At 42.4% G+C, this 12,759-nt stretch overlaps 1 protein-coding gene across 1 annotated transcript; it reads right to left on the reverse strand.

Annotated features, from left to right (window-relative positions):
* Window positions 1-2,481: 2,481 nt before the first annotated feature.
* On the reverse strand, window positions 2,482-8,582 carry LOC134288637 (uncharacterized). The gene is made up of 3 exons (XM_062854036.1): window positions 8,098-8,582; window positions 5,745-7,000; window positions 2,482-2,546 (listed from the first exon to the last, which is right to left on the reverse strand). The coding sequence occupies exons 1-3, from the start codon at window positions 8,133-8,135 to the stop codon at window positions 2,482-2,484; spliced, it is 1,359 nt and encodes a 452-aa protein (XP_062710020.1). The 5' UTR covers window positions 8,136-8,582.
* Between the last annotated feature and the right edge of the window lie 4,177 nt (window positions 8,583-12,759).

Genomic DNA, 12,759 nt, shown 5'->3' on the forward strand with positions numbered 1-12,759 from the left:
AACCGGTTCGCAAAATAATACATTTTATTCATGTTTAATTTCCCATGAGAATAATTATAAAAAAATTAACGATTTCTAATCGGAATTATAAAATATTTTTTACCGGTTCAAAAATGAATCGGTAAAATGAACCGGTTCGGCGAAATGTACATTTCTATTGTACTATTCGCTTCTCACTCAAAAAAAATCTGTTATCTCCATTGGTTCCCTTTTGGACGTTGGAGGGTAAAAAACATTCCCAAATTGTCCACTTCCCCAGGGGAACCAGGATTCCGGAACGGTCCTGAAAGTGGCCAACCTGGTCCAAAAGTTCTGAATTGACTTTTAGCGGTCCTATTTTGCAAAATTATGACAAACGATGTGTCGCAAGATAGGTTTAAAAAAAAAATTAAACTTTCCACTTCCCCAGGGGAACCAGGATTCCGGAACGGTCCTGAAAGTGGCCAATGTGGCCCATAGAAAGTCAACATGACTTCTAGTTAACTTATTCTAATAAATAATAAAGTTTTTATAAGCTTGGAACGAATATCATGCATGTTAGGACTTTTTGCCACCTTTTGTATGGAGCCGCATCACTGTGCATCGGTTCAGCAGCATAAACCTAGGCCGGCGGAGCAGCAGATATGTCAGCCACGGTGGCAGCAGCAATCAGTTCATCCGCATAATCCATTCGCCTACGGCATGTTGCTTCAGCAGCGGAACGATGGACATCAGTTTGATGCAATACAGGCTCCGATGGCATTCGAGCAGCCAATCCAACATCTAGCGGACATCCCGTGGTCCAGTGTATCCTCCTCGCATGCGCAAGTTGACTGGCAGCCCCACCGCTATCAGCAGGAGATCGTGCCTCCACAAAATCCAGAGCAGCCAGCAGCAAGGCTGGAACAACCCGTCGTACTCCAGTCGCAGCAGATTGCAGCTCGACAAGTGGCCAATGTTCATCAGTAGCTATGAACAGTCTACAGCTGCCTGCGGCTACACGAATGCGGAAAACCTAATTCGTCTGCAGCAATGCCTCACTGGACAGCCAGAGAATCGGTTTGTAGCAAACTTCTTCTACCAGAGAATGTACCTCACGCCATTGAGACACTTCGAATACGCTTCGGTCGACCGGAACTACTACTCAAATTGCTTCTTGAAAAGGTTCGGCGTACACCAGGTCCCAGGCAGGACAGATTGGAAACGATAATCGAATTTAGACTGGCAGTCGGGAATTTCGTCGACCATCTTCGGACGGCTCAACTGTTGGTGGCTTCATATCATATCATATCATATCACCATCTTCGGACGGCTCAACTGCAGCAGCATCTCTCCAACTCAACGATTGGTAGACAAGCTTACTGGTTCCATGAAAATGGAGTGGGAAGCCTTCAAGGACCAACAAACATTGGCAAACGTAGAAACCTTTGGGCTCTTTATGGAGAAACAGGTGAATGCAGCAAGCGCAGTGAGTTTCGAGCTTCCAATGCACGATAAACCGTATAGAAATGAGAAACAGAAAGGGAAGAAAATTGCTGGCGTGCACGTGCATTCGCAAGGAGAAGGTACGAGCAGTAAACCATCGAATCCCGCTGGACAATCTTGAAAACCAGCGAAAACATGTGGCGTCTGTACTCGCGAAGGCCACAGAGCTGCTGACTGCAATCAATTCAAGGAGTTAAACATCGTCGAACGGTGGAAGAGCCTCTTCAGGACTTGCCTAAACAGCCATAGAAAATGGCCCTGCAAATCGTGGCATGGATGTGCGGTGGATGGATGTCGTCTAAAGCACCACTCACTGCTTCACTCTCCATCGTCAACGCATCACGTCAACTTCTCCTCCAGCCATTCGTCTTTCACTATTTCGCATACTACCCGTCATCCTGTAACGAAGTAAGAATCGTTTCCGTGTTCGCTTTTATCGACGAAGGGTTATAAATCACATTGCACGAAGACAACGTCGCAAAGCCGTTAGGTGTAAACGGTAACCGGAATCCAAGTCCCAGGAAGTGATTTGGAAATATCAGAAACAGGAGATTCCAGCAACTTTGAACTTCGTTGTGCCAGGACAGTCAGCTGTTTGTTTCTTCCCAGCCAACGGCTCAACTACGGAGAATTGACACAGCGTTTTCCACATCCAGTCCAGCCGAAGCTTCTGATAGGTCTGGATAACCTTCGCCTCGGTGCTCCACTAAAACTTAGCGACGGTGGACTGAACGATCTCATCGCGACCAAGTGCCGTCTAGGGTGGACCGGCAAAAGAGGAAGGGATACCGCAATGATAAATTTCCATACAGCTGCAGCTTCCAACGAAGAGCATATGATGAGCGAGCAGTTGTGAGATTTCCTTACCATGGAGAATGGCGGCATCGCCAATCGTAATGAGCATCTAGATACGGAAGAAGACAAGCGAGCGAGAAGAATACTCGAGGAGACAACACGACGGGTCGGAGACAGATTTGAGACGAGTTTCCCGACAGCTATCCGATGGCGCTGCGGAATCTAACAAGCTTGGAACGAAAGTTCGCAAAGGAACCGACACTGGGAGACCGCGTACGGGAGCAGATCTACGATTATGAACGGAAAGTGTGCATAGCCAGGCAACTGATGCCGAGCTCAGAACTGCGGACCAAAACCGAATGTGGTTTCTGCCTCTAGGAGTTGTCCAACATCCAGAAAAAAAAGGTTCGCATAATTTACTCTGGAAACGATACTGGTGGAAGAAGAGTTCATCATCAATTCCAGACCTCTCACATACATCCTTCTCAAAATCGACGGATCGAGAATCGCTCATGCCCAACCACTTTCTGTTGGGCAACTCAAGCGGTTTGAAGATTCTGCCATCTGAACCAACACTTCAGCGAGGGGCCCTACGGAGTAGCTGGAAACTGGCACAATCAATATGTTATGAGTTCTGGCACAGATGGGTGAAGGAGTACGCACCCATCGATCATCGCTCGTCGGACCAAATAGTTCGTGAAGACGCGGGAGCTGAAAGAGGATGATCTAGTTTTGATCCTTGGTGGGACGGATCGTAATCAATGGGTCCGTGCATGCGTAGAGCGGACGATACCAGGAAGAGACGGATGAGTACGTAAGGCACTAGTTCGCACCGCATCAGGGGTATTCAGAAGACCAGTAGTGAACTAGCCCTACTGGACATCGCGATAAACAGTGAACCTGAAGGCGATTAGGATGGTGGCTCCAGAGAGGAACGTCATCGAGCTGGCTCCGTTGATGATCCCGCGCGCGCGAGTTGGATTTCGATGATCGTCTGTCAAATGGGGATATGGGAAGCTAGACCGAAATGCCCTACTGAAAACATTGTTGAAAAATGCACATTCAACACAAACTTCAGCCGGGGAACTGGACACATGGATGATTTGTGCGAATACCGTCGAAGAGTTTCAGCTCAGTGTGTGATGATAACGGCAACATCACCTATGGCTGGAGTCCAAAGAAAGTTATCAACAAGATTTATGCTGTCAATTTTGCGTTGCTCTATGACAAGCAGAATCGATGAACCGTGTCAGAAGATAATTTGACTGTCAACATTCTTCAAAACTGGAGAACGAAATCTGCCGTAGAACTGTTGCAATTTACGACCGCAAATGGCTGCCACAATCATGCTCACTTTCTGGTAGGGATAAGCCGATCTGACGTTTGGCTTGTGTCGTATTGTAGCTGGTCAATCAGCCTCCTGTCACCGCAATACTGCCCCACAGGAAAATAACGAGCCAACATCTCTGGTTCCCACTTCCAGCCGCCTCGTTGAACACAATAGCGGCGGCTCGGCGGCTTGGTTCCCCATGACAGCGCAAAGTTTGTAAACAAACATAATTCCAGGAGCAAAAATCAAAAGCGGCAAAACTGTTTTTCACAATCATTTTTTTTTCACCTTTTTAAATCGTTAGTTTAAGCAAAACATGATTTTTAATTTCGCAATTATTTATTTAAAAATGAAGTCGAGATAGTATCAGCTCATCTTCGTCACGGGAATAAAGTTTCCATAAAATTTAGAAATTTTATTGATATGATGCAGCCACAGTCAATAATCGATCCTGGATTTTGATGCTGACCTCAAAAACATGGCCGCGTGACAGGAGGCTGTGGTCAATAAAATCCAGAATAAAATCGAGAATCTTCAGGTATCACAGAAACCAAATTGGAGAATCATTCATCAGTTCTGCTGACGTTCGTGAGAATATGCGACGGGCTAGGCGACGGGACCCGTCAGGTGCTAGTGCAAATACGAAACCATTTGCCTGTCAGAAAAGACCACATCTGATTGGCCGATTCGACCAAAGCAGCGTTGCGTTCCGTTTCGTTCATTTACAAAAAGGCACTTTGTTGTTAAGTTAGCTGTGTTGCTAGTTGTGATTGTGACTGATTTTTCAAAAGCGATATTGTTGACTGTCAAGATTTATCATTTCCCAAGTAACCAATAAGCAGTTGAATAAGTATCACAGCAAAAAAATATGAAAGTTAAACAGCACGTAAATTGAAGATCAACTGAAATTTGCGACAGAAAAATGTAAATCGCCAACATTCAACGTCAGCCGAGCAGTCCGCTGCTGGTCAGACGGCTTGTTTACAGATTTTAAAGCATATTCGCTTTAAATTTACATGCATCTGCTATAAACCATGCCAGCCACTCTCCGTCGTCAGCTAAAGAACGGCTGCTCGCAGCTGTGGCGTGTAGTGATCCTAGGTGTATTAAAGACGATTTACAAAAGTGTGAATTTATAATCTAGTTGAACATTATTAATTTAAAACCGGAGCCTCAAATGGTTATAAAATATGATGCCTATCTCTGGCAAAAAAAAAAATGATTGCAATATAATTTATTTAATAAATGATTTTTACTGGGTATGTCTGGCATCACGGTAGTAAAATAAAATGAGAAATGGAAAGCTAACGTTTGCATAGGGAGAAAAAGTTCATTGGAATAAAATCGAAGAAAAGTGACTGGAAGTCTTACTCTCAAATTTGGGTATGAACAAAGAAAGAAGATTCTTTGGCGGTAACTCGTTTAGGTAAGAGTGAAACAGAGTGATCTTGTCCGCTAAAGCAACGAAAGAAATTATAAGAGAGAGTGAGCATAACGCTACGCTAGGTCTCACGCAGTGGCGCGCGTGAGAGCGTCTTCATTCTTTAGACGTATTTTGCGACGAACGGACGTTCGTAGTGTTGCGTTCCAGCAGGTAAAAAAAAATCGGCCGACCGGACGTTGGGAGTTCCGCGGTCCATCGGAGAAAATTCTGTCGACCGGACGTTAGTAGTTTCGCGGTCCATCGGGGAAAATTCGGCTGACCGGAAAATGGAAGGACACGGTCACCACAATGGCGCAGTCGAAGGGTGAGTATATCAGATAAGCAGAAATATTGATAAGTGAAACACTCGGAGCTTGCGAGAGGTCAAGCGTTGGCACGGATGGTAGCCATTTTGTACTTTAGCAGTTTAGAAGCTTCGTGCCAGGTGAGAGGTCAAACATCCGCGTAAATCAAAATCCCTAAAGTTTTGTAGCTTGCGAAAGGTCAAGCGTTGGCATGTATGGTCGTTATTTTGTACTTAAGCAGTTTAGACGGTTTGTGGCTTGCGAGAGGTCAAGCATCTGCGTAAATCAACTGAAATTGAAACTGATTGTGGCTTGCGAGAGGTCAAGCATTTTGTAGTTGTGAAGGAAATGTTCGAAACAGACAAGAAAAATAGAGGAAAAGTTATCCGTGCAAAAAAATGGCATTGAAGTTTACTGCGGCCCCTACGGCCGCACCCCAAACATATCTTATCGGCCGCGCTACATGTCGCCGCGAGATGATAGACGCTGTTGCATCTCCAACATCTTTCTGGATTAGCTCCCGAATCATCGTTCGGAGCCCGACGATTGGCACCATTACCGCCGGTAGTGCGGATTCCTCGAATCGGATCGAATCGCTCATCTCTTCTGCGTGACGCAATATGCTGGAATCGTCCTCGCCTAGGGTTGAATCCCTGGTTGAATCGTGGATTTGGAACTCTATCACCAACTGAATATCCCGCGGTTACTGGCGCAACCAGGCCCGGATCCGGTTTGCTGTGGCTTTGCTTGAAAAATTCTTCGTTGATGCGTATTGCTTCCAGTTCTCGCACTTTATCGACAAGATTAGCAAATGTTCCCTTTCGGCTCAACATTTTCAGAGCGGCAACACGAACATCTCGACACATTGCGTGTTCCGCTATGGCGCCCACAATTTCCTCGAATTCCTTTTCCTCTCCAAATTCACACAACCGAGCCGTATCGCCGACACGAGTGATGAAAGACAAACTTGACTCGCCGGGTTTCTGTTTCATTATGGACAACTTCCGTCTTTGCAACATCACATCTGACCCTGAGCCGAAATACGTTTTCAGCCGATGCAGTGCATTGGAAAACGGTTCGGTAGTTGCATCTGGTGAGTCAGTTTGGGATCTAGTATTTCGGTAGATCTGCAGTAGGCGTGCTCCCGCTTTTATCTTGAAGATGGTGAACTTGGTGGCTTCATCTTCCACGCCCGCGAGTCGCATTGTGTCCTCCAATAGCTCTCTCCATGCTTCATAGGAATACCTGTAGATTTCCACGTCTCCTTCCATAGGCTTGCATTCAGGGACGTGTATAGAGGAAACTGATAGTTGGTTTACCGAGGACATGAACCTGGATTCTTCCGCATTCGCCAGTGGTAGGGCCGCCCGCTGGGTACTCGATGGGCCAATAGCGTGAACAAAACCAATGCTGCCATCTTCGCTTGCTGCTGCCACTGTCGTCGCACCCGATCCCTCCTGAATCGCTCGGAGCGCTTCTCTCTCTTCTTGTGCTTTGAGTTGTTGTTGAAGTTGCTCAATGAGAGCTTTTCTCGCTTCAAGTTCCTTCGTCAATTCCTTGACTTTTTCGCTTTGCTCTGCAGAAGGGGGTTCGACCTTGTTTTCTTCCGACATTTCTCGAGATGATGTGGTAGGAGCAAACGGAATACCGATCTTCGTTTTCAACTTTTTGGACGATTTTTTCCTGCAAATCGAAACAAAATATGTTCGCTGTTAGAATGACAATCAGTATAGCTCCTTTTACGTTTTAAAACTAATGATCTTGTGCTAATGCTTAATCTTTCACAGTACATGTACAAAAAACTTCAAACCATAGTTTATTTGCGTTCCACCTAGAGCTCTTACAGGTCACAGCACTTAAACAATAATGAACAGTTTTTCAGTCTTTCTTGTATGTTTCGAACATTTCCTTTCCAATTTACAAAATGTCTACCAGACGTGAACTTTACTGTCATTTTAACTACAAAGGTACACTTTCGCATATTTTCCTGGTCTGTTTCGATCATTTCCTTTCCAAATTACAAAATGGCTACCATGCCTGACATCTCACAAACCTTAACCGAGTTGCTATCTACGTGTGTAGTTATAAAGAAACGCGAATGCTTATCTTTTCACAAGCTACAATACTTCGATGACTTTTGCACTCTGTTGGAACATTTCGCTCATTTCTTTTCCAAAGAATATCGATGCCATGCTTGACCTCACACAAGCCAGAAAACTTCTTCTGTATTTTTCTTGCACGGGCAACTTTTCGTCCCAAACTACAAAATGGCTACCATGCTTGACCTCTCGCAGCTTCCAAATTTCTAAAACACAAAATGGCTACCACACGTGCCAACGCTTGACCTCTCGCAAGCTAAAACTTGACCTTACAGACCTTGAGACAGTAAACTTCAATGCCATTTTTTTGCACGGATAACTTTTCCTCTATTTTTCTTGTCTGTTTCGAACATTTCCTTCACAACTACAAAATGCTTGACCTCTCGCAAGCCACAATCAGTTTCAATTTCAGTTGATTTACGCAGATGCTTGACCTCTCGCAAGCCACAAACCGTCTAAACTGCTTAAGTACAAAATAACGACCATACATGCCAACGCTTGACCTTTCGCAAGCTACAAAACTTTAGGGATTTTGATTTACGCGGATGTTTGACCTCTCACCTGGCACGAAGCTTCTAAACTGCTAAAGTACAAAATGGCTACCATCCGTGCCAACGCTTGACCTCTCGCAAGCTCCGAGTGTTTCACTTATCAATATTTCTGCTTATCTGATATACTCACCCTTCGACTGCGCCATTGTGGTGACCGTGTCCTTCCATTTTCCGGTCAGCCGAATTTTCCCCGATGGACCGCGAAACTACTAACGTCCGGTCGACAGAATTTTCTCCGATGGACCGCGGAACTCCCAACGTCCGGTCGGCCGATTTTTTTTTACCTGCTGGAACGCAACACTACGAACGTCCGTTCGTCGCAAAATACGTCTAAAGAATGAAGACGCTCTCACGCGCGCCACTGCGTGAGACCTAGCGTAGCGTTATGCTCACTCTCTCTTATAATTTCTTTCGTTGCTTTAGCGGACAAGATCACTCTGTTTCACTCTTACCTAAACGAGTTACCGCCAAAGAATCTTCTTTCTTTGTTCATACCCAAATTTGAGAGTAAGACTTCCAGTCACTTTTCTTCGATTTTATTCCAATGAACTTTTTCTCCCTATGCAAACGTTAGCTTTCCATTTCTCATTTTATTTTACTACCGTGATGCCAGACATACCCAGTAAAAATCATTTATTAAATAAATTATATTGCAATCATTTTTTTTTTTTTGCCAGAGATAGGCATCATATTTTATAACCATTTGAGGCTCCGGTTTTAAATTAATAATGTTCAACTAGATTATAAATTCACACTTTTGTAAATCGTCTTTAATACACCTAGGATCACTACATGACGGTTTCCCCGTTGTCTCTCTCAGTACTCTTTGCAGCAGTCGGAGCATGTCGGGAATGCGTGCATTATGGTAGAAGCAGTTTAACTTTGACTGTCTGCTTCTCAACAAGCTGAGCTAGCCGAGAGAGCTCGGGCGTACTACTCACACTCCAAGGATCTGAGTTCAATTCTCGCTCGGATCTCAATTTTTATTTATATTTTCTAGCAGATATCTGCAATGTAATTTTAAGATCGCACAAAAATTTCCATAACATATGACGGGGTCCTTTTGTTACATTCGATCCGTCATAATTTTACAGGTTTTTTTTCGAACTGTGAGTACATCAGTTTTATATTTGCATTTCTTGTGCTTGCTGCCCTAGCATAGCAGTTTGACAGCTAAGACGCCTTTAATTAGCATACAAAATACTATCCAACAATCATTAGCTGTTATCTAGCATTTCAAATGCACAATATGTTTTGGGTCGAACAGCATCCCGAATGCTATTTTATTGCCACAAAACTGCTAGGAAACTGGTGTGTTGCTGCTGATGTTGCTGAAAAACTTAATTCGTTTTTTTTCATGTTTATGTCTGTTTTTGTAGACTATACAGGGTGTTTAATAAGTTCGGATACACCATATAACTTCAATTAATTTCATATCTGTAATTCAGATTTTTAAAGTAAATGTATTTATTGAAAGGTCATATAACACTGATCAAATATAGCATATGGTTTTGAATAAAGTTTTTTTCTACTTTTTTTATAAGCCTTAGATGTATCTAAAGTTTGTTAGCTCCGGCACGCTGGAATAATTTTCGAAAAGTTGCTCAAGCTACAGAAGTCTAAAACGTTGACTTTTGAGTTTACATTTCACTATACTATATTAAAATAACTAAATTAATAGACAAAACCTTTACACTGCTATTTCAGTGATGATATGGTGATAAATTTGCAAGTTTAGTAAAACTGTGCTTAAATCTATGAAAAAGGCATAAAAACATTATATAAAGCCAATTTTGGTTCAAATTTGCCACAATAGGGATATAATCAAGTTTTGGAAAAGATAACTATGGATTAAACTGAGATATAAGGCAGCCTTGCTTTTTGATAAAACAAAAATCATTAAACCAGGTACAGCGGCAATTTTAGCAATTTTAAAGATCAAAATAAAATGAGTCCGTATTTCACCCAATCTGAATCTTATAGATTATTTCGTATAGCCATAGTTGCTACCACTAATGCTGAGGACAACAACCTAATTTGATTCAACTTAACACCATTACTCAATAAAAGCTAGACGAAATACCAATGACAGACGTGCGTGCCGGCCAAAAGGAACTTGAGAATTATTACAAAAGGATAAAGGACAGTTTATTTCAAAACATATACTGTATTTGATCAGTATTATGTGAGCTTTCAATTAATACATTCACTTTGCAAAACTGAATTACAGATGGAAAATAAATTCAATTTTACTGTGTATCCGAACTTATTGAACACCGTGTAATCGACGTCTGATATTGTATGATGTCTGATAAGTTGCTTTAGCAACCTACGCTCATGTCAAATTAAACAAGAATACGATTTTATACGTTTCCTCTATCTGTTGCCGTCGTCCCAGTTCAACTTCTCCCAAAGCGAAATTATTCAATCTTGGAGAAAATGTAACTCAATCACAACAAACCTTAAATAGAACAAAAAATCAGCGCACTTCACAGTTTCATGTTTAGCTTATCCTGTAACGCGCAACAGCTCCTTTAAGTGTAAAATTAGCTCTAAGTTAAAATACACATAAATAAAAACAAACAAAAAACAGCTCCTTCGCAATCGACGGGTCTTGAATTCAAATTGCAGTCAGAGTAGAAATCAGACAAAAAGGTTAGATAAACACAACAACCAAAAAATATGCAGCAAAGAACAGGATGGCAAAACAGAGTGATAGGTGGAGGGAAGTGAGAGAGGTGATATTCCTATTTTGGTGTGTGTTTTATATGATGCGTTACATTCAAGGTGTTACTATTTTGACAGTAGTTTATGAAGTTCCTGAAGGTCTAGCATTTAAGCAGCCGTTTATTGGGCCAAAACCTGCATTTAAGGCGCATAAACGGCTGAGTAGCATTAAATGATCAGCTTTAATAGTGCAGAAATAATGCTGAATAAAGTGCTTATTGGTTACCTGGGTTATCTCACTTTCTGTGCTGTTTTCATTCCGAACCTGCGATACGGTAAACTATCATGAAATAAAATGCAAAGCGATAAACTGAGGGCGGAGTATAATCCTGGGCATAATTTTTGCAGGTTTCCGAAAGATCCAAAGGCACGCCGGCACTGGATGGACGTTTGCGTGGGGAATGCAAATGAGGAAGACCTACTTGTTTCCAAACTTATTCCTTTAAGCAGAATTTACAAAGAAAAATAGTCAACAAGTTTTGATTGATTTGCACATGTCCCAGACAACCAGTAATCGTAAAAGATGTTGCATAAGATGATAAAGTGGAGGCCGTATGCATACATGCCCCCATTTAGGCGCATGTAAAATGTACGCATATCGCCTCCACTTTAGCATCTTATTCAACATCTTATACGATCACTGGTTGAATGGGGTATATTAATGGCAGCAATGGAGCAAACCCCGTATCAATCCTGCCAAAAAGAATAATAGGACTTCTACCAGTGAGCTGACTTGTCCCGTCCCAGGTTTCATGGTCTCATGCTGCGTGAGCTGTTGGTATCTAAGGTGAAAAACAACTTCCTGGTAACGAAGAACATTTTGTTCCGTACCCAACTCAAGTGTCTGGTTGGTCTATGCAATACGACCAGGGACTCTCAATGCAAAGGTTAGGATTCAAATCCCAATCGTTTAGGAAATTTTTGTCGCGAAATTTTTCAATTTAATCAGCGCATGTGACGAAGCTCATCAGGCACATCTAGAGAAAATTGAGGCGCACAACTTGCAGTCCCAAAATGTGCAGGAAGAAAAATCAAATGAATTCCAAGAGATCTATAGTAACCAAGTTGGGATCACAATATATCCGCGCTCCGTCTACAGCAATCCGATCTACGGCAGATCCCAACACACAGCAAATATTCACTGTTCAAACATTATCAGCGCAAAAGGCAATTAAAGTAAACAATATGCACTCAACGTTTGTTTTCGTAACTTCCAATATTTTGAATCGAGAAGTCTTCTCTTTGTCTATGGTAAGCATGACCGTCAAAACTATGCTCACTTTCTGGTAAAACTTTTATGCTGGATAACGCACTCGATGGGGTTTCCCCTTATTCAGTGCGTTCGCTTCTTATAAACGTTAATCAAATTTAGGGGAACTGCGAATGAAATAGGCGAAGAGTTAAAGGAACAGGGTGATGTAATACGGCAAACAACATGATGATAACGTGAATTTCTCTTCATCATTTTTCTCTTATTTCGGGATATTCGATCAGTGATTAAATGAAACCAATAGTCTATTTTACAAAACGACAACAGTGTTGATATTGATATTAAAACTCACGAGCTTGGGAGCGACCTACTGTCAAATTTTCATTCTTGAAATGAGCGATCAGCTGATCCGAAACGTCTCGTAAAAAGGCTCATAGAGAGAAATCGTCCTATTATACAATAAACACAAGGGATTTTCATATTATTTCAAATTATGAAGTCGGTTTGGGAGAGCATGAATGGCATGAATCATGATGATTAAAGTTAATCGTAACTTTATGATCCTTCAAATGACGCGCGATCTAAGCCGTCAATCAACTGTATCTGAGTGATGTTGGAAAACACTAAGTAATGCATTATTCATTTTGAAAGAATAACTTGGAATAAACTCTTATTATGCTTGCTCTGATTTCCTCCTTAGATACTTCGTGGTACGGTATGCGAGGGTACGCGGAATCTGCGAGTGACTCACCACAGCAACGGTCATGCACTCATACGAAATTCGATATACAGTAGACGTTCGGTCGGTGCAAACGGTTTAACTGCAATGCTTTTTAACTGCAAGTCCGGTAAGTG

Source organism: Aedes albopictus, chromosome 1 (assembly GCF_035046485.1).
Source record: "Aedes albopictus strain Foshan chromosome 1, AalbF5, whole genome shotgun sequence".
NCBI classification, from domain to species: domain Eukaryota; kingdom Metazoa; phylum Arthropoda; class Insecta; order Diptera; family Culicidae; genus Aedes; species Aedes albopictus.

Coding starts and splice junctions, on each gene's coding strand:
- LOC134288637 (XM_062854036.1), bottom strand. CDS start 8,135: ATGGAAGGACACGGTCACCACAATGGCGCAGTCGAAGG. Junction 7,001..8,097: donor CACAATGGCGCAGTCGAAGG/GTGAGTATATCA, acceptor TTCGATTTGCAG/GAAAAAATCGTCCAAAAAGT. Junction 2,547..5,744: donor GATATGTTTGGGGTGCGGCC/GTAGGGGCCGCA, acceptor TCATAATCGTAG/ATCTGCTCCCGTACGCGGTC.